General features: G+C 38.1%; 1 protein-coding gene across 1 annotated transcript in view; it reads right to left on the bottom strand.

Annotated features, from left to right (window-relative positions):
• Window positions 1-5,332: 5,332 nt before the first annotated feature.
• AKAP8L (A-kinase anchoring protein 8 like) overlaps window positions 5,333-21,076 on the bottom strand; it is a gene marked incomplete at its 5' end in the record, with an annotated part of 31,196 nt that continues 15,452 nt past the window's right edge. Inside the window, 7 exons of the mRNA XM_044453638.1 lie at window positions 5,333-9,680; window positions 11,381-11,476; window positions 12,442-12,572; window positions 13,171-13,276; window positions 15,823-15,964; window positions 16,343-16,451; window positions 17,549-17,603. Coding sequence (XP_044309573.1) covers window positions 9,321-9,680; window positions 11,381-11,476; window positions 12,442-12,572; window positions 13,171-13,276; window positions 15,823-15,964; window positions 16,343-16,451; window positions 17,549-17,603 — 999 coding nt within the window. The remainder of the gene's footprint in view (window positions 9,681-11,380; window positions 11,477-12,441; window positions 12,573-13,170; window positions 13,277-15,822; window positions 15,965-16,342; window positions 16,452-17,548; window positions 17,604-21,076) is intronic.

Below are 21,076 nucleotides of genomic sequence, written 5' to 3'. Positions count from 1 at the left end.
TGGTATCACAGTAGTTTACCAAATTGAAGCCCTATATATTACTGTTTCCCTTTGGATTGTTTCAAGTCAAAAATCAGATCAAAGCCAAAAAGGCTCACAGAGACATAGTGTCAAAATACAATCAAAATAACATTCCAGGGAAATTTAAAGTCCATGTAAACAACAGACTGGCCATTACTCAACGTAACTGACAACGAGACTGAACAATTGTGGAGAAATGCCAAAAAAAAATCTGTAACAAAAGGATGTCAGAAGAAACGCAGTTACTAAGGTCAGGCAAGAAGCAAAAGATGAAAGAAATAGAGTGAGAATCTTGAATCGAACTTTTCGATGGATGGATGGATATAAAACAATGACTAGCACAAAGAAATAAAAGCAAACAACCGAAGAGGAAAATTAGAAGATCCAAGAAATCAAAGGGAAATTCAAACCTAGATTAAGAATGCTAGAAGACCAACGGGAAAATCTGTAGAGAAGAGATGAAAGGGTAACAGACTCCTTCAAAAAGGAAGTGAAAGCTGCTTTCAAAGCAATTGGAAGGAAAAAAGCAACTGGAGTAGATAGGTTACCCATTCAACCATTCCAAGCTGCAGAGATGTTTGAACCAGTTCAAATCCTAAGAAAAATATGTCAACAAATATAGGAAATAAAACAATGGCCCACAAACTGGGAATATTTAATATGTATTCTAATCCTCAAGAAGGGAGATGCAAAAGAGTGCAACACCCATTGCAGTAATTTCCAATGCAGGCAAAGTGATGCTTAAGGTGTTTCACAAAGAATTTTGGAGCAAAAAATGTCTGATGTTCAAACTGGATTTCAAAAAGGAAGAGGTACTTGATATACTGTTACTACTTCCAGTACATTGTGTACTGGAATAGCCAAAGACTTTCAGAAGATCAGTCCATGCTTTATATATTAAAGCGAAGCCTTTCACTGTGTAGATCACAAGAAGCTATGGATGATCCTGAAAGAAATGGGTGTTCCTCAGTGCTTGATTGTCCTGATGGATAACCTCTGTCATGGACAATGCAGAATATGGAGAGACAGTATGATTTCATATAGGCAAAGGTGTATTTTATCTCCCTGTCTGTTCAGTCTGTATACACAACATATAATGCAAGCTGAATTAGAAGCAGAGGAAGGATTGAAATGTGGAGGAAGGCACATCAATAATTTAAGAAAAGCTTATTTTACCAACTTCCTGGCAGAAAGCAGAAATGAATTGAAATGACAGCTGAGGAAAGTGAAAGAAGAAAGTGCAAAAGCAGGACTGTAGTTGAACATTAAAGAAACAATTATGACTAAAAACAATTACAATTACAGAACTTTAGTGTTAACAAATAGAGAGATCAAAACTGTCAAAGATTTTAAATACCTTGGCATAGTCATCAATCCCAATGAAGACTGTAGCCAAAAAATTAGTAGAAGACAGAGACTTGGGAGGGTAGCTATGAAGGAACTAGAAGATATTATCAAGTGCCACTGGGGAACAAGGTCAAGATCATTCATGCTATTGTATTCCAGATCATGATGTATGGGTGTGAAAACTGGAAAGTGAAAGCAGACAGAAAATTGAAGTGTTTAAAACATGGAGGAGAACTTGGTGAATACTCTGGACCAATCACACCAGAACTAGAAAGGCAAATGACAAAAAATTAGGCTGTCATGCTTTAGGCACATCATGAAAAGTCAAACTCTCTGGAGAAGACAATTGTGCTAGGAAAAGGAGAAGGGAGAAGAGAGAGGAAGAAAAGGAAGACCAAATGGGGGACAGATCGACTCCATAATGGAAGCCACAGCCTTGAATTTAGAACAGCTAAACAGGACATTTTGGAAGGCTTTCATTCACAAGGTCGTCATAAGTCAGAGGTGACTTGACAGCACAGAACAGCATGCATGCTGCAAATGTATTCCAGTGCACTCTGAATCGGCACAGTCTGTTTCTGTCATGACATGGGGCAGCTGTAAAATGTGCAACATGCCTCTTTTCTTTTATCACTCAGTTACCTCCTTCCCTTGTTGCTATTCCTTCTAGTTCTAAATGCCCAACTAAACTCCTTTTTCTGAGCAAGGGAAAATTTACACAATCTGAATTCAGTACAGTAAATTTTGCATGCAGGGAGCATTCAGGGGTGCCAGAAATTTATTATATTAGCAGCAGGGCACAAAGGATTAATTTGAAACAAGGGACAACATTTTGGTAATATATGAATTTGTACTATAGAATGCTTATCTGATAAATTAATTAAAATTATACAATATCTTTTTCATTTCTAGAATTACAAATAGGATTCTTGTTTCATATAAGAATATTTCTTGTTAACCAGATTCCTAGATTTAAAACTGAAATAACAAGGATCTAAGTTAGCTTCTTTTACATTTTTTCTTCATCTTATGTAATATTTATACATATTAAATTCTAATAATTTTAACCCTATAGGGCAGTTGAAATTTTCTAATATTTAATACTTTTATATTCTCAATTGGATGATAAACATACAAATGACTATGTTGCACATTCCATATCTTCATTCCAATAATATTAGTATTTTCTGTAAAAGTAGCAAGTATCTCTATACTTAGAGCAAATATTAATGTGGAGAAATGATTGCCCTTCCTTATATGAAGTTCAAATTTTTCAGAATCAAGTCTATTAATCTTGATTACTGATCATACACCTTCATATAATGTTATGTGACAAATATCTTAGATTCATCATTTTTCATAGGGAAAATAGTTGTACTGTATGTTCAGAACTGTACTTCCATTCCAGATGAGCAAATGCTTTAAATGCAACAAAGTATGAACATTTTTGTTTCTTCAGTTTAGCATTATAAAGATTATTTCACACTGCATATTGTATCTGATATATGTCTCCTTGGCACAAACCCATATTAATCTGTATTAATATATTTTGTAACAAAGTTATTAAATCTTTTGGTTAAAATATATTTTTTTAAATGGCTCTTGATTTTTTAAGATGGCTGAAACCTGAAGAATATCATCATTTCTTGATTTTGGAATAGGTAATATTCTCACTAACCTCCAAAATTCAGATGTTTTATCTCCAAATGGTAGTGACTCTTAAAAATTTATGAGTCACATAACAATCACCACTTTTAGTAGCTTTTTTAATACATACATCGATAACATGGAATTTTAATTTCCATATTCATAATAATTTTGTTTTAACTGAATCTTTGCTGCCTAGGCTTTGCTTGGTATTTTAGTCCTCTCATTTTTTGTTAATGTCATGTCAGTAAATATTTTCAGAGACTGATTTCTTGTGTTTCTCTGGTATTATCCTTATTCTTGATTATAATTTTTCCTGCAAATTCCCCTTTTTCTCTTCCTTTATTATAAATTCCCTCTCCAATATGTTTTAAGAGTGTCCCATAATACTGTTGGCTTTGCTTTATCAGTGTCATTTACTGAATAGCATTTTAGATTCTTCTAATAGTTTGTGGATTCATGAGCAAATTAATGCTTAGCCTCCAGATTCTGGATTTATTATATTGCCATGACTCTTTTGTACTTTTATTTGAGCATGTTCAGATACTAAACTGAGAACAAAATCTATCCTAGACAATAGTGGTGCGAGTGATTATAAAACAAATATACGATATGAGCAGGTTATTTTTTTTGGGGGGGGGAGTATAATCTTTAGTCTGAGGATTTAGAAACTTCCATCCATCCACCTATCCACTAAGCATTCTTTCTTCTAATAATCTTCCAATTCTCTCTCTCTCTCTCCATCTCTCTCTCTCTCTCTGTGTGTGTGTGTGTGTGTGTGTGTGTGTGTGTGTGAGATGTTGTATCCAGTCTTCCAATAGTATCATTTGGCAACTCCTGGAAAACTTCCATCTTATCTCTCATACTACAAATCTTCTACAGTACTCAGTGCATGGCAGGTTCTTAATTTCACTGCATATAATGAAATTCTGATGGCCCTTATGTATTTGTTTAGGACCTACTCCATAAATTCTTTCCAGAGCCTCCAACGTGTTTCTAAAGTCTGAAGGAAGGTTTTTAATATATTTTACTACTTTATCTTTTAAATCTTCTCTGCCTTCTTCTTGAAGCCTCTTTCCTGTTTAATATTTACACTTTTACCAATGTTAAGAACTTTTTCAAATGTTTTAATTGTTCTAAACCCGCCCCCTCCACCTTTTTGTATCTTCATTAAGTTGATTAGTTAATTTAGCTTTCCTTCCTTTCACCCCCTTCATCTTACCCAGTGCTGTAGCTCTTCTACAGTCATCTGGGGAATCTTATAAATCACTTCAATCTTCTGCTTCTGCAGATGCACTCAAGCCTCAGTTACCCATACCTCCCCTTTGAACTAGGACATTGCTATTGACATCATATAGGTATCAACAGATAATGAAATAGCACAGCATAACCATGCTGAAAATAATTTTTCCCACCATGTGACAAGATGACATAATTGTTCACCATAGTTGCTCAAAAGTGAATTTCTCTTTGGGGTTTGAGGTGGGGGATCCTCCTTGTTCCAGTGTACTTTGTGTCAATCAGTGAGCTCATTATGAGAGACATGTACTTTGTATGATGACAGCAAGGATAATTGCATTGTTGTTTGTGACAGCTTTAGAAAACTTTCTCTCTCTGAAAAACCTTGCAAGTCAGTTCACTATGTTTTAGTAGAGATAAACAGACCAACTGATACTTATTATATGGACAAATACAATAAGGGGACACATTCGTCACAGAAATGTTGACATAACACTTGCCCCATGACCATGATCTACATCTCCCTAGCCTGACTGCATACATTTACTCACAATAATGCATAGCCCATGATGGTTAGATTTGCTGTGTTAATTGCTTCAACAGTAGATAATAAATTGGAGGCCACAGTGGTAATTAGAGCGCCAATATAAACCTTGTTCTCCTCCAAATACAACTGGACAAATTTCACTTGAAATAGAATTGGGTGTTTGGAGGAGGTGGTGCTAGGAGCTAGAACATGCATTTGCTTCCTGCTCAGAAAGAAGCTAAGTCTCCCCGGCTGACAGGACATAGAAAGAGAGGAAGAGCTTGGTTTTATGGTGCAGAAACTAGCAAGGTCAGTAAACAGAAGCAAACTCATTGCCAAGTTGTATAGTCCATCTATCCAGTAGATATAGGCCTTTTTTCTGGCATTTTACCAAGCAATGAACTCACACTGAACACTGCAGTTCAGTGAAAGTGAACACTGCTTTCCAAACTCGTTACGAAGTGTTGCGAAATTCAGCAAACACAAAGCTAAAAGCTGAAGTTACAATAAATGTTCTGGACATTTTTTGAATCACTCTTGAGTAATCACATCTTGATTTAGACTAGTTTTATATAGACAGAACACTATAATTCATGACAGAGTATAACGATTTTTAAAACAAATGATGTACAAAATGAACATTTGGTACAGCAAGACAGTTAATGACATTCAAGCAGGAGGCTAATTTGTACAATATTTGAAGAGTATGAAACAGAGGTTTGTATATATATTATGGGCAACACTGAAGAGGAGAAACTGAAAGGAGGGGCAGGCCCAGACTCAAAGACAGCTCCTGTGTTTTAAGAGTGGCATAGAAAGGAGAATTGCACCAGGTAGGTTTTTTTTTTTTTTTTGACAAAAACATTTATGTTGAAATGTTTCCTGCTGTGAATCTCTTCCAGAGTCAGAAATATTTGGCTATCATGACAGTAAAGATTGGTGAAAGTTACTGGCAGGGAAATGACACTTATCTCCTACAGAGAAATGGGATACTTAGCATACTTCTTAACCCATGGTCTCCCCACCCTTGAAATTTAGTTCCCAAGCTAGATTTCCTGAAAGGACAGATCAACCTTCCTCCATTTTCCTTCTAACAATGAACAATAATATCTGTGTTCAACAGGAGAATAATGTGTAGTAAGAAGTATATAAATAGGGGATCATATTTAATAAAAGATCATTCCACAGTAGGTACAAAACCTGTTCCTCAGATCTTCTGTCCCATGAAGGTCCATTCTGGATAAAAGGATATAGCTGCAGGAAAAATACTGGTGCCATGATTTCCCTCTGCCTTCACCTCCCTAGGATATCCCTTCTAGCCACAAAATAATATCAACAGAAATTTCTCTTGTCCTGGACCTCTACTGTCTTTCTTGCCCTGCTACAGATGTCCTGCACCCCAATTAATACTACAAAAATATTTAACAGAAGTCAACCTTAAATGGGGGAGATTGATGATTAAAATCTCCCTTTATTACTTATTATCAGCTACTTGGAAACTGACAAATGAAGCTCTGGAAGAACGTTTAACCCCTTTCCTCCAAAGCTATCAGCTACTCAGAAAAGGTTGGAGAAAAGCAGAAAGGTTAAGCACAATGATTTTGGCCTTAAGCCACACTTTTAAAAATCTATTTCTTACTGTATATAACCCTCATTCCATTGACAGCTGTCATTTAGACTCAGTATGTGTTGATATAAATTGTCATATGCGTTTAAGAAGTGCATAGAAGGGAGATTTTTTTACTCAAAGCTTTTCTTGACACATGTCAGAAAAATCCAAACACTATTTTTTCAGCTATGTACAGAAACATTTAGAATCTGGACCTGGAGATCTACTTAAACTCCACAGATATAGAAACTGCAATTCTGGAGGACAGAATAAGCTAGAAACTGTGACAAAGGATGGTGCTTATTGCTTTGAATTACTATACATTGTAATTCCATTATTTTTAGAGCAATCAGGCTCTAAGGCAACTAAAGAAGTTCACAGCTGGAAGAATAAAAGGCCCAAAAATAGAGATGTCAGTTAAGTACTTGTAAAATTCTGGGTTATCGTTTCAAAAGCCCAAATAACAATAATTCAGTTGCTCAACACCGCAAAGTAACAATTGTGGATGGTTAATGTAGCTCTTAGTACATGAAGAAGGGCTCAATCCATTTCTTATACAAAAATTAGGAGCCTGGCTGCACATTATTTATTCAGAAGCTTCATGAATTGAGTGTTAATTCTAAGTGGAAATAAGGTCACCACAATCTTTTGCCTCTGTTAACTAGAAAGGAACTCCCATGGGTCTCAGTGGCACTTCAATTGATCTTGTACCGGATTAAGCTTCCAGAAAGGTCTTAGGAGGAACTATTTAACCCTAATAAGCATACATACCCAAACCTGTTTGCACTGTGGTAATGTAATTGTAGGAGCAAAAGGCATTACAGATAAGAATCTTTCCCTCATTCACTAATTCTTCCCCAAGGCTGATTTCCCCACAGCTGGCCTGTCATTTGGAGGGGGAGGAAACAGGTCTGGGGAGGAACTATAGGAGGGAAGCAGCAATTGAGAGAAGTATTAAATATCCCTCACAAGTGCCAGTTGCTACTTGCAAAATGTCTCCAGCTATTCTACAGTAATGAGACAAATATGGATTTGGAAACCTCATAGCGTATAGCTTCATGCTGAGGCTGCAATCATAAGCAGGCTTACTCAGAAGTAAGTTCTACTGAGCTCAGTGTGACTTATTCCCAAGCAAGCATGCTAACAATGTAGTACAATAATGAAGGGGGGATACGTAGTACGCTACTAAATATTTTGTTGAGGAACATATTTAGGCTTTATGAAGAACACCACTTGCTAGGAGTTTGGTAGGCACTACACAAACTGATGTAAGGTATGTTGGCATTTTTTTGCTATCCACATTTATACTACTAGCATATGCTTGTATCTTTTCAGACACGGACATAAGACGGTTGGAATAAGGCAGCACTGACAATTCAAGTACTAGCAACCTGTCATTATACGAACTGTGGCAATTACTGACAATGTACCTTTCTCTAATGTCTAGCAGCTATTCTAGATTTTTTTTCTTCTTTCCCACAGCTAAAACTTTTGAAGATACATAACTATGGTTTAACTATAGGATTTTTTGTCCCCTCCTTCACATTCATAAAAAGTATCAGTTGCATCTACAACTTTCTGTATAACACTAAGAACACTTGTACCATTACAAAATTTTCAGGGTAAGCTATATTCTGAAACCTCCTTCAATGTTTCTATTTCTGTTGATTCAATACACTGTCTTTTCCCATGTTCTTTCAATATTTTTTCATGAGATACTAGGTGCTACAGGAGCTAGGGCAGCAAAACCTTCAAAGCCTGGTTTGTAGTTATTCTTTCACTCACGCTTCTCTTGTCTCACCTAATGCATATTCAGAAGTATGTTCATGAATTTTTTCCAGGTCCATTGGTTGATTACCACTGTAAGAATAGTGCATGTACATATATACATACAGGGTAATAAATGGAAAGTGAGGAACACTGGTAGCAATTTACCACAAATGTTTTGTGAGCACTTTTTGGGAGGGTAGAGCTAAAATACAACATTACTGTTTGAGGAGCTTTGTTTGGATTCCCTAAAGTAAATTAAAGCAGGATTTAGAATAAGACAACTGCCAAGAGCTGCATTGAAGGGAATATTTAATGTAATTTCTGAAACACCTTCATCTGTAGATTTCATATGAGCTCCTATAGCCTTTTCTTTACAGAACAGCAATCTAAGGCAAGCAGGGTCAATGACATCCCTTAAGCAACATCAGGAGAAACCCCAACTGGAGCAATGCTGAGTTGCTTTTTAAGAAGGGGCAAATAATATTTATCCCTCTTTCGGGTTCTCTGACCATCAATCATTTTACTGCTTCTTCCAGAAAACCACACACAGAGGTAAGTCCTAATATAGTGTTTTATCTCCAACAACTGGAAGCAATCATTCTTAAATAAAAGCACTGCAAAACTATTGTGCTGACCCCAAGTATTACCTTTGTTTATGAAAAGTAAAAAGATAAAAGAATGCTACAGTTGCATGGAAGTTACTCCAATTCTGCAGAATTTAGAACCCAAAATTCTGCTGCTGACATTTCCAGACAAGGCTAGCTAGGGAACAAAAACATTTTCAACTATATACAAAATTAAAAGGGAAGAACATTTGAGGACATTTACCCCCACCCACCCCCAGTTGTAGCATAGTACAAGCTGATTAACAAAGTTTGGGTTTAAGTATTTACTCCAAAAAAGAAAGAAAAAAGAAAGGTAGTTTCCTAGTACAAAGCCACTTAAAAATCGTACTGCACAAAACCTAGCTAATACAATGAAGATTTGGTTAAAAAAAGCTATTTCCAAAAACACTTTACAGATAAAGGTTTTTAAGTGCTGTAACTAGGTGAAGTGTAGTCAATGAGAATCAAAAGCTGCGTGCCATATAGTGTCACAAATACAGTTATGGTTTTAAAAGTTTGAATGCAGTCTCAAAATGTGTCAACCTTATTTGAAAGTTCACTCATCAGGTAGTTCCATTTCCTCTGAAGGTACAGTTCCTCTTCTTTCTTCATCTTCGTCGTCTTCATCTTCTTCATCTTCATGTTCTTGTTCCTGCTCAGTAGCAAGGGCTTCCTGGGACATTTTCAAGTTCCACTCTTCTAGCTGCCCTGGTGGTTCTTCTCCCCCTTCATCACCTTTGTTTTCTGCATTATCTTCTTCAACTGGGTTTTCCTCAGCCACATTGTCTTCACTTTTAATTATTTCTTCAGTTTTGTTTCCTTCACCTGCTCCTTCCTCCATGTTTCCACTTGTTCCTGCCTCACTTTCTTCATGTTCCTCTTTCTCTTCAGGATCATCTGTGAAAGGATTCTCACCCTGCAAAACAAGACAAAACCATATAGCACCTAGTATTAGACTTCTTTTTCAGACAGCAACATCACTTCACACTATGCAACCACTTAACTTTACAAGCAAGTTTAAACTGGCATATGAAATCAGTGTTCCAGGTCCATTGGTTCATTACCACTGTAAGAATAGTGTAACATACTAAGATGAGTTGCTTGCTTGCTTGAAGTTATACAGCCTGAAGAAGAAAACACAAATAATACCACACAGGGCAATCCCCATTCCTTATTTTTAAACCACTGGAAAGAATAAAACCTCAGATACAAGTAAAACTAGAGTGGTTCTTTTTTTAGAACTATGGCATCCCATCCATTCCAGATAGCTTGGCCAAGTTTTTTTTAAACAGGGCTGTGTGTAAAAGGAGAATTATATATCCTATCAACAGCCTTCATTGTGTGGTACATTTTTTAAAAAAATCTCTCCCACCCTGATAGGATATCATTTTACTAAGAGTTTGTGGTACTTTTTACATCTTTCTAGGAGCTTCTAAACTGAGTGGGGAACTGTTTGGGATCATTAGGTGAAAGCACAGGCTGGAAGTCCTTCAACTGGCAATTCAGTTGAAGAGGCTGCTTTGCTCCACTGAGGCTTTTCCCGCCTATAGTGCAGCCAGCAAAGGTGCTGGCTTTGTGTTTCCCATGTGGGGGAAAAAGCAAAGTTGAGCTGACTCAGACCCCATTCAATGGAAGAGGAAAGAGGGCTGATGCAGTTTTGCTCCTGCATGGCTAGGGCCCCAGCTTCTGTGTACACAGACTTTCCACATCCAATGAAAACCAGGTAGACAAAACAATTTCCAGTCAAAGTGCAACATGGAAGGACTCTAAGCTGGGGCAGTTTCACCCACCCTCTACTTTCCCCCACTGAGGAAGATGCAGTTCTTGCAGAGCACTTAGCACCCTGGTCCCAATTGCGGGGACAGGCAACACACTCAGGGGAATCCCTGCTGTTATTTCCATTCGCTGGTTAGCAGAGAGAGTCGAAGGACTGGAGGTCTCCCAGAAGGAGAAGAGAACAGCTGTATCACTATGTCTATATTGCTTTGCCCCTTCCTGGATTTAATTGAATAAGTGGGTATGACATTAGTTTTTCCAATATGCTGCAGCTGACCAATCATGCTGTATGTTTGCCTACATCTGTGGCCCTTTCACTGGTATAAATGCTTATTTCTAACGTCAGCAAAAACTATGACTTTGGAGTACAGAGAAGAGAATGGGACACAAACAAACCTAGAAAGAAGATAAAGAGGTGGGGACACAGGAATGAGGTGTAGAGAGACCTACAGAGGAAGGAAGTATGTGGTAATGAAGAGATGGAAGTATATAGCAAACCTAACCGAGCAATGAAGATAAAGATGTTTGAGCACAGAAATCCTGTGGATGGTGAAAGAGAGCAGCTGCAGTGTGAGGAAGAAGGGAATAAGCAAGCAAGTGAGGATTCAGTGTAGGAGGAGGCAGGTTTAACAGAAATACAGAGTGAGTTATAGAAATGAAGAGAAAGAAAAAGGGCTTCGATGTGAAATGCATTAAAATGTTACCACTGCAACACAAATACATTTGTATGGGTTGCACAGTGATACAAGCCTTTGGAGTTAGTACAAAGGTAAGAGTGGCCCTCAGGGAGACTGGAATTATGCCTTCCTGGCACAGGTGCAGAATGATATAGATCTTTACCTTCAGATACCTCTCCAATTTCTTGCTGATAAGTTTATTATTAAGAATGCTTCTTGCAACTACTAGTGATGATTTCTTCGACTGTTCCATCATGGCCTACAAAATAAAACACACAGAAAAACCATGGTCTGTACTGAATTCATTAACATTTTATGAGTTCTCTTACACATACCAATGAAGAAGGCTGATATCAGGAATGTTTCCACAATAAAAATAATTTCACAAATTGAGGTGATGAACTATCCACTTTTATCTTTGCTTAGGAATGTGAGTCAATTTGGGCCATTGTGTATCTAAGAGGAAGGCAGTAGAATGGAGAAAAGCCCTTCAATTGATACTTCTACTTGTACCATGGTATAACCTAAAGCAAGAGAGGGAAGCTGAAAGAGAAATAAGCTGGCATTTTGACCTATCAACCCCTGAAACTTATTCCTTGGTACACACTAGTGTTAACATCCAAATCATACTTGATGGAGTTCTCACCACACATTGCCTAGAAAATGGTGGGAAATGCAAAGAGAAGAGACATATTCTGAGTAGTGACCATGAGCACAGTTCTGCAACTGTCCACTAAGATGTAAGGTATGTGCTCACTACAAGCACTGTCTGTCAAAAGTACATCTGTCACATATTGGCCAATACATGTAAACATTTGTTTACCTTTAGTGTACTGAATTTCAACAAAATGGAATCATAAAAACTAGAGTACAAACCAAGGGAATTAAGTAACTATTTTACAAAATCAAAAGGGAGAAGGGGTTAGAGTGGCATTAACACTCAATGAATTGTAAAAATTATGAGATGCCATTACTAGCTATAGCAGTGCTCTGAGAGAAACAATACTGTGGAATGGGATATAAATCTTCTAAAATAAAGAAGTAATATAGCCTCTTATGCAAGCACTCTATGAAATATTTTATGCAAAAGAATACTGCGCCTATTCTGATGGAATTGTGTTGCTGTGTATTAGCTTGTGCATTCAAAAGTTTAGTCATTTTGTTATCATTCAGCCCTGCCAACATGTTGGCTTGGCCAACAGTAAGTTCAGCAAATCCACTCACTCTGCGGTTGTGGTTGTGATCAAGTGACTTCAGATGTTTCTGGATTATTCCATACTGCATAGGGATGAAGAGGTCACAGGCAACACAGTGAGCAGCCTCCACCTTTTTAACAAAATGCTCCATACCTATGTCTAGTGAAAGGGAAGAAATTTCATTTATCACAGTCTATCCCAGAACATGCACTACCTGATAGCTACCTACATTTCTCACAAAAGAATGCTTGATCATCTAAGACTGGGCAAATGCCACCTTGCCCAAGCTTCTTGAGATACCAGTCAGTAATCTGGCTGCAGGTATACTGATGGAATGGAATTGTAAAAAGTGATGGAAAGTCACTAACACAAGGCAAGAATATAGAAATATAAGGTAGTATGTTTCCATCCCTCAGTGGCAAAACAGTAAAGTATCTCACCTATACTAAAGAAATACTTTCTGAAAATGAATCCCTATTCTACAATACATTCCATGACTGCTTGTGCACACATATACCCAGGGAGGATTTAGTAATACAATGCTATGAGTGTCCTAGGTAGACAAAATACTGCAATTGATTTTCTTATCACCTAGCAGCGCTGCCAATGTAGCACAATCTTTCTCTCCCGCAAAGAAGAAACTTATTTTGGAATGAGCAACGAACATTTTTAGCCAAGAAAACAAGAACATTTATCACTTCATAATAGAACTCTGAAGACAGCTTCAACACTCCACCATCAGGAAGATAATACATACCTTGGGTAAGATCTTGGTCTTTGTAGATTTGTTGTATAACTGCATTAATATCTTCAATTGCTTTACGACGTTCTTCTGTCTTTTTTGTTTTGTTAGCAACATATTCCTACATTGCAAAAAAAGTTATGAAGTTTCGGTGTAACTCTAGTGAAGTGCAACATACAGAATATGCTAAGATTACCCTACAAAGTTCTGTCTTCCCCTCTTTTTCTCCGGCCCACCCAGCATATTTTCATGTCCATGACCTTTCATACCTTCTAGTTCTTTCTAAGAATTAAAAAACTAGGAGTAGGGTACTCAGTTTGGAGTCCACTGGCATCACTTTATGTTCACCAGGCTCCCTGCATTCCTGATTTTTAAATTAGTTTTAAATCTTTAGAACAAAGTAACTGAGAAGCAGGCATACTGTGAAGTAAAGGGCCCGATTCCGATGCCATTTCTGAGAAGGCCAATGACATTTAGAAAATAAAAATTCTCAGCTCCTGTGTGCCCTACTGTCCAGAAAAAAAGGGTAAGTTCTGGATGGTAAGAAAAATCCTGGGGCACTGGAAAGGAGGTACTTTGGATGTGCTCCAGCCCCTTCTCTGTACTTTTTCCAATTCAATGATATCTTTGCTCATATGAGGTGACCAGAACTAGACACAATATTCCAGGGTGGTCATACCAAAGATTTGTATAAGGGGAGTAAGATCTTGGCAGTTCTATTTCCTATTTTGTTCCTAATTATGCCTAGCAGGAAGTCTGCCTTTTTCATAGCAGCTCTGCACTTGGCCAACATTTTCATCAAGCTGTCCACCACTACTCCAAGATCCTTCTCTTGCTCAGTCACTGCTAGCTTAAATTCCATCAGCCTATACTTTGAGATTTCTTTTGTCCCATAATTCGTTACTTTACACTTGCTTACATTGAACTGCAGTTGCCATTTTGATGCCCATTCTCCCAGCTTGGAGAGATCCTTTTGGTATTAACCATGCTAATATTTATTTATTCTTTCAATTAATTACTATACCACCCATTAGTCAACACGACTCTCTGGGAAGTTTACATAATCAAACTATGCAAATAAATAGTTTGGTGTCATCAGCAAATTTGACCACTTCACTACTTACTCCTATTTCCAGATCATTAATATGTTGAAAAGTATTTGGTCCCTTTGGGACTCCATTGGTTACACCTCTCCACTGGAAGAAAAAATTTGCCCATTTATTTTCACTCTCTGTCTTCTCTTTTTTAACCACTTAGTGGTTCATAGGAGGACCCTATGCCCCCATCCTCTGTACAAAGGCTGATTTTAGGGACATAGTAAATATTTTGGTAAGAAGGAGGTCAACAATTTATGTTTGAGTTCTTTGAGAGCTGTAGAATGGATCATATACACAAGGTGATTTACTGACTTTTAGTTTGTCAATAAGGTGGAGATATTCATCTTTTGTCACTATTATCTACCTTAATTCCTCCAACTGCTTCCCAGAATACTTAAACTCTGGAACAAGTATCTGCTTTTGCCTCTTCTGCTATAAAGACTGATGAAAAAACTTGATTCAGCTTCTCTGCAATCTCATCGCCCCCTCCCCATGTGCCTTTAATTCCATTATCATCCAATGGGGGGACTACTTTTGTGGCTTTAAGGAATTCTACACTGTTGGTCTTGCTGTTGTTACCAATACATTCCTCAAACCGTTTCCTTGTTTTTCTTATATCTGCTTACTTGTTCCTTACACAAGATTGTGGTCCCTACTGTTTTCCCCCCATCTGGGCAAGATTTCCAGTTTTTGAAGAAAGCTTTCTTCTCCCTAATAGCTTTTTTAACTCTATATGTTAGCCAAGCTGGTGATTTCCAAGATGGTAGACTTTTTGCTACCTTTCCTCACTTGTGGTATGCACGTTATTTTTGCCTCTACTGTAGTGTTTTCAGGGTAATCTCCAAGCACTTTGAAGCAATTTAACATCCTTGATTCCCTTCTTCAGTTTCTTCCAGTTATCTCATTTTGGAAAAGTTTCCTCCTTTGAAGTCAAATTCAATTATGTTTGGCCTCTTCAGCAGTCTTCCAGTTAATTATATATTAAATGTGGTATCACCATGGTCACTTCTTCCTATTGGCTCAATATTTGCATCCTGTACTATGACTTGGGCAACCCACATAGGACTAAATCCAGGATTACCTTCCCTACAGCTGCTTCCATGAAACAACTGATCCAGGGCACAGTCATTTAAGACACTGAGAAATTTACCCTCTCTGCCAAAACTGGAACATACATTTATCAAGTCAGTGTGTGGGTACTTGAAGTCACCCATTATTACAATATCACCTTTAAGGGAGGCCTCTTTGATTTCATTCTCCATCTCAAGATCACCCTGAGCATTCTACTCCGAAGGATGATAGCATATTCTTATGACTGAATTACTTTTGGAGTCAGGCATTTTCACCTAATGGTCTGGATCTGCAGTGTACTAAAAAGTGTAAGTAAGGGCAGGGTATAACTGTGAGATATGGATGCCATTTTTACCAATACCCATCTCTCAAAATAATACTCCTGAATCCAGTAACACAGAGAGAATGGGAAATATAGAACAGCATTCCATTTAGCTTTGTCAACTAATCTCTTAAGAAAACTGCAAGGCTACTTCTTAAACGGGGAAAAAAAACCCACCTGAAGGAAATCAGCTGTCTGCTGGGGCAGTTTAGTTCCAACAAATGTAAAGTGCTCCTTGTGAAATTTGCTCTCCAAATGATTGGTCATCTCATCCTCATAGAAAGTGCGATATTTGCACAATGAACATACAAACTGAATCCTGTAAAGCCACATCAAATAAAATAGGAAACTTCAACAAAGAGGTCTTGCTGTTTCTTAGGCAGATGAAAACTTTTCCTTCATGTACTCAAGGTGACTTATATTTGGTTTTTAAGGCAGAAGAGAAGCTAAAATATACTAGGTGCATAATATCTGAAGTCCTAGTTTACCCTTCATGGATCAGCTACTCTCACACCATAGTTTTTGAACTATCAGCCCTCCTATTTTTAAACCCCTCATTCTAGTCATACCGGTGACCCCACTGATACTGCACAGGATTCAAGTCAGTAACTCAACAGCAATGAACAAAAACCTACTGCCTCATTCCAAAAGAGGTCTAGCGACTGATACACCCCCATCTTCCAGAGAAAAGGCTTACCTTTCCACCATCCGATCACGGTATCTTTTTTTTTGCCTCTCCTGTGTTTTCTTACCAGCTTGCAATTTCCGCTTAATTTGACTGATCTCTTCTTGAATTGTCAGAGCTCCTAAATGTAATAAAATGGGACTTGCTTATGGATCCTATTGAAGTCAATTGTCCTAGACGAGACTGCTCCGGTTAGTGTTAGTGATTTTTGGCTTGGTTTTATTAATTCAGAATACTTTCATTCTCTATAAGCAATGTTCCTGTGTATCCTAGAGGAACACAAATGCATTGGTACTGGAAATCACTAGCTCAAAGTACTTCCATCTCATCTCAGAAAAGGAAAGAAAATATAGTCTAGGAAATAACTTCACAAACCTCCTAACTTTGTCTCTAAAAGTATTCTGTTAATGGTAAATTTAACTACAGTGGTACCTTGACTCCACAAACTTAATCTGTTCCACAACTCTGGTCATGACCCAAATTGGTCGTAAGCCAAGTCAAATTTCCCCACAAGGTTCAATGTAAATAAGGTTAATCCATTCTGTAATTATTTATTTTTTTACTCACCAAAATGTGAAGCAAAGTGACAAAGAACAACAAAGATCACGGCCATCTATCCCACTCCCCCAGTCAGCATGACCAAATCGCGCCCATGCAGGGAAGACAGGCACAATCGTCACCCGATGCGGAGTTTGCAACTTGAGACAATTTTTTTTTAAATTTCTGTTAGCAACCTGATTTGGTCGTGAACTGAGGTGTTCATGAGCAGAGGTACCACTGTAATTGAATATTCATGATACAGGTCTTTTTAGGAAATGGCAGTTAGGTCAGATCCAAAGCAGCTGCTTCCTGCTCCTGCTGCTGTTGTCCATTTATATTCCACCTTTGTTCCTCTTGTAGGGAACCCAAGGCAGCTTATATAGCTCCGTTTTATCTCCACAACAACCACCCTGTGAAGTAAGTTGTGTTCAGAGTGAGTGACTAGCCTAGAGACACTCAGTGAGCTTCATGGCCAGGTGGGGACTAGAAACCAGATTTCCTAGACACTCAGTCCGAAACTCTAACCACCATGTCACACTGGAATACTAGTCACTTGGTATTTATTAGCAACTGATAAAATGGCTCTAGAAATAGATATCTAGTGCAATATTCCACACAATCCATGTGAAAACAGCTTTCTTGCTATCAGCAACCAAACACATGCACATTTAGACTTGCCTTTCTCAGAGTCTCCTTTTCTTTCTTCATCATCACCACCTTCCACTTCTCCTTCCTAAAATATAATTAAGGACAGTGAAGCATAGAACTGCATTTGCTTATGAGCAAGGTCACAGCACGTGTGAAAATAAATTTACCTCTAGTAATCATGATTGTTGCTATCTACTAAGATGTTTTGGGATTAACAAAAAAACCCTGCAATATTTCATAACACTAACACAAAATAGCACTTTATTCAATATGCTAATATAGTAGGGTATGGTTATATGATTCATTTTCATTTTCATTAAGCATTTCATTTGGCACCTGTAATTGCTAAAAAAAAAGCTTTGTAATACTGAAACTTCAACGTTAATTTCAAGCTCTGAGAAGCCTTCCAAACGTATAAGAATTCAGAATAAAAAATTGGCACTAATTCTGAATTTGATACAATTTAACTTTGGACTGAAATGTAACTGCTCAGTTCTATAAGGAGCAAACACTATGCTCTCATGCTAAAGGGAGGGAGCTCTTAGATAGTCCTAATAAGCTGCACAGAGCTAGGGTGAGTGCCAATGCAAGTGCTAATGATTTTCTGGAATTGTGATCCCTGACCCCCCATTCAACATTACCTTAAAGGCATCTTTTGCAAAAAAAAAAAAAAAAAAAGTCTACTCATCACACTGTATTCGGTCTGTGCTGTAAAATCCAGACCTTGGTCTCTGCCTCTGAAAGTACAGTGGTACCTCAGCTCACAAACGCCTTGGTTCACAACCAAATTGGGTCACGAACAAAAATTTCATGAGAATTTTGACTTGGGTAGTGAACTCTGTTTTGGGTGGCGACCAAGATCACAGCCATTCCCCCCCCCCCCCGAGTGGGGAGATGGCCACGATTGCAGTTGTGTTTGTGCAGGGAAGACGTGCGTGATCATGGGCGCGCTCCTGCAGGAAAGACGAGCAAAATCTCGGCTATCTCCCCAACCCAACCAGCACGATCGTGGCCATCTTCCCACCCCACGAGTGGAGAGATGGCCACAATCACAGTCGCATTCATGCAGGGAACACATGCGTGATTGCAGCTGTGCTGTGCTGCTGTCTTTCCTGCAGGAGTGCACCCGTGATCACACACGTCTTCCCTGCATGAACACAACTGCAATCATGGCCATCTCCCCACTCGGGGGAGTGGGGAGATGGCTGTGATTGTACTGGTTGCGGGGGGTGGGGAGATGGTCGTGAACATGAGAGAGATGGCCAAGATTGTGCCCGTCTTTCCTGCAGGAGTGCGCCCATGCCAGGATTTCCTTGAGAAGCACCACCCCAACGTAACTGTAATATACAGAGTGTTGAATCTGATGAATGATAACATGGTCTCTCATTTCCAGAGGGTTATGCAGTGCAGGAAAAAACAAGTGACTATAGACAGATTTTTCACCAAAATTGATCCTGCAGCTAAGAGACAAAAGAAAAGCAGAAACTCCTGAAAGAGATCTTCCCAATGTCCTTATGGAGGGGGACTCTCCCTCAAAACAATAATCTCCCTGCAACCTAGGTTAGTGTTCTCCACTGTACTGTACAGTACTTTGTTGTTCATCACTTTGTTTCAAATTTTTCTGATAAAAAAATAGTTACAGGGATTAAATTAAAAATGCTTCAGGAAGCCAAAAGGAATGGGGGTTTTGGTCTTCCTGATTGGATGTTGTATTATCAAGCATCTGTTCTAACTTGGCTAAAAGAATGGATAACTTTGCGAAATAAGAGAATTTTGTATCTTGAAGGTCATGACTTGCAAATGGGTCGGCATGCTCATATGTGGTACGAGAAGGCTAAGTCACATGGGTCTTTTCTGAGTCATTTTATTAGAAGATCATTAACGTCAGTGTGGGAAAAGCTAAAGTCAAAAGTGTATAATAAACTACCACGATGGCTTTCACCTATGGAAGCTTTTGTATATCCAAATGCATTGAACTTTGAAGGGATCATAAGATATGATGATATGGATAAGGATGGAGGCCTGAAACTAGGTCAAGTAATACAAGAACAGGGATTTAATATCTCCTGGTGGTATAAGGTGCAGATGCAATCGAGATATACTAAAGATTGTAAAGTATGGGGGTTTTACAAAGGCTTAACAGCATTTGATCAAGTGATGCTTAAAACAGATGAGAAAGTTATTAAAAGATTATATGATTTTTTAATTGACAGGAAAATGGAAGGGGAACAGGTTAAGGAAACTATGGTAACATGGGCACAAAACTTTGGATATAAAGTGGCAAAAGCTATGGGAGAGAAATATTAAGGTAACATTAGCAACTTCGTATAAAGAAAATTTATATAAAATGTTCTATAGATGGTATTTGTCGCCAAGTCAATTAGCAAAGATGTTTCCAAATATGTCAAATAGATGTTGGATATGTAAACATAAAGTGGGTACTTTTTATCATATGTGATGGACCTGTGATAATGTGAAAAAGTATTGGATTAAAATACATAAATGGCTGGAGGAAATACTACAAAAACCTTTTGCTTTTAAACCTGAAGTATTCTTGTTAGGCATCATACTGGAAGATATTAACAGACAGGAAATGTATTTGATGTTACATTTAATCGCAGTGGCGAGGATTGCATTTGCTGAATACTGGAAAAGTGTGGAGCTACCCACCAATGAACTGATTCTAAGAAAGATTCTGGACTGCGCAGAAATGGATAGATTGACTTTATTACTGAAGTAGAAAGAAGACACTGACTTCTATCAAACTTGGGATTTTTTCTATGATTGGCTGGAGAAACGGGACTTGGCGTAGATTTAGAGATGTTTTTAAGTTATTATAAACTGATTTGAATATGATTATAGAATGTTAAAAAATATGTAGCAGGGGGCTGACCCAGTAAGTCCGATGTATGTGATGACTGATGTTTTTAGTATTAGTTTAAAATTTTAATAAAATTTCCTTTAAAAAATCGTTACAGAATGGATTAACCTTATTTGCACTGAATCTTATGGGGAAATTTGGGTCACAACCAGAGTCATGGAATGGATTAAGTTCACGAGCCAAGGTACCACTGTACAGGTCTTGCTTAGCATGACTCTAGCGCTGCCCTACAGTTACCTTTCTTAGCTTACTAGGCATTGTTTTCCAAAGGCCCTGAGAAGACATGGTAAAACGACAGACAGCAGCTGTCCTCTGCTGTGAGAGAATGCACCTTATTGGACCTACTAAGTTTATGCTTTGTTGTATGCATAACAAATTCACTTATGTTACTACATCCTATCATTTTGGCACATGAGGTAGAAATATCAGAACTGGCCAGGATGGGAAACCTGCGCTGCTATGTCTTGTGGCATGCTAACAAAGATGGGAAACGTCGTATGTCATAGTGTACAATGATGCAGAGCTGCATGTGGTATACATTTCAGCTTGCTAGTGAGGTAAACAAATAAATTCACATCACTTAGGTCACAACACCTGTTTAACAGCCATCCCCTTTCTCACAGTTCTGTAAGTGGGCCGTTTTCCTCTATGTATTGTTCGGACACTAATATCCTCAA

Source organism: Varanus komodoensis, unplaced genomic scaffold, assembly GCF_004798865.1.
Source record: "Varanus komodoensis strain SLA01 unplaced genomic scaffold, ASM479886v1 scaffold7_1, whole genome shotgun sequence".
Classification (NCBI taxonomy): Eukaryota; Metazoa; Chordata; class Lepidosauria; order Squamata; family Varanidae; genus Varanus; species Varanus komodoensis.
This window is presented reverse-complemented; position numbering and strand designations above follow the sequence as displayed.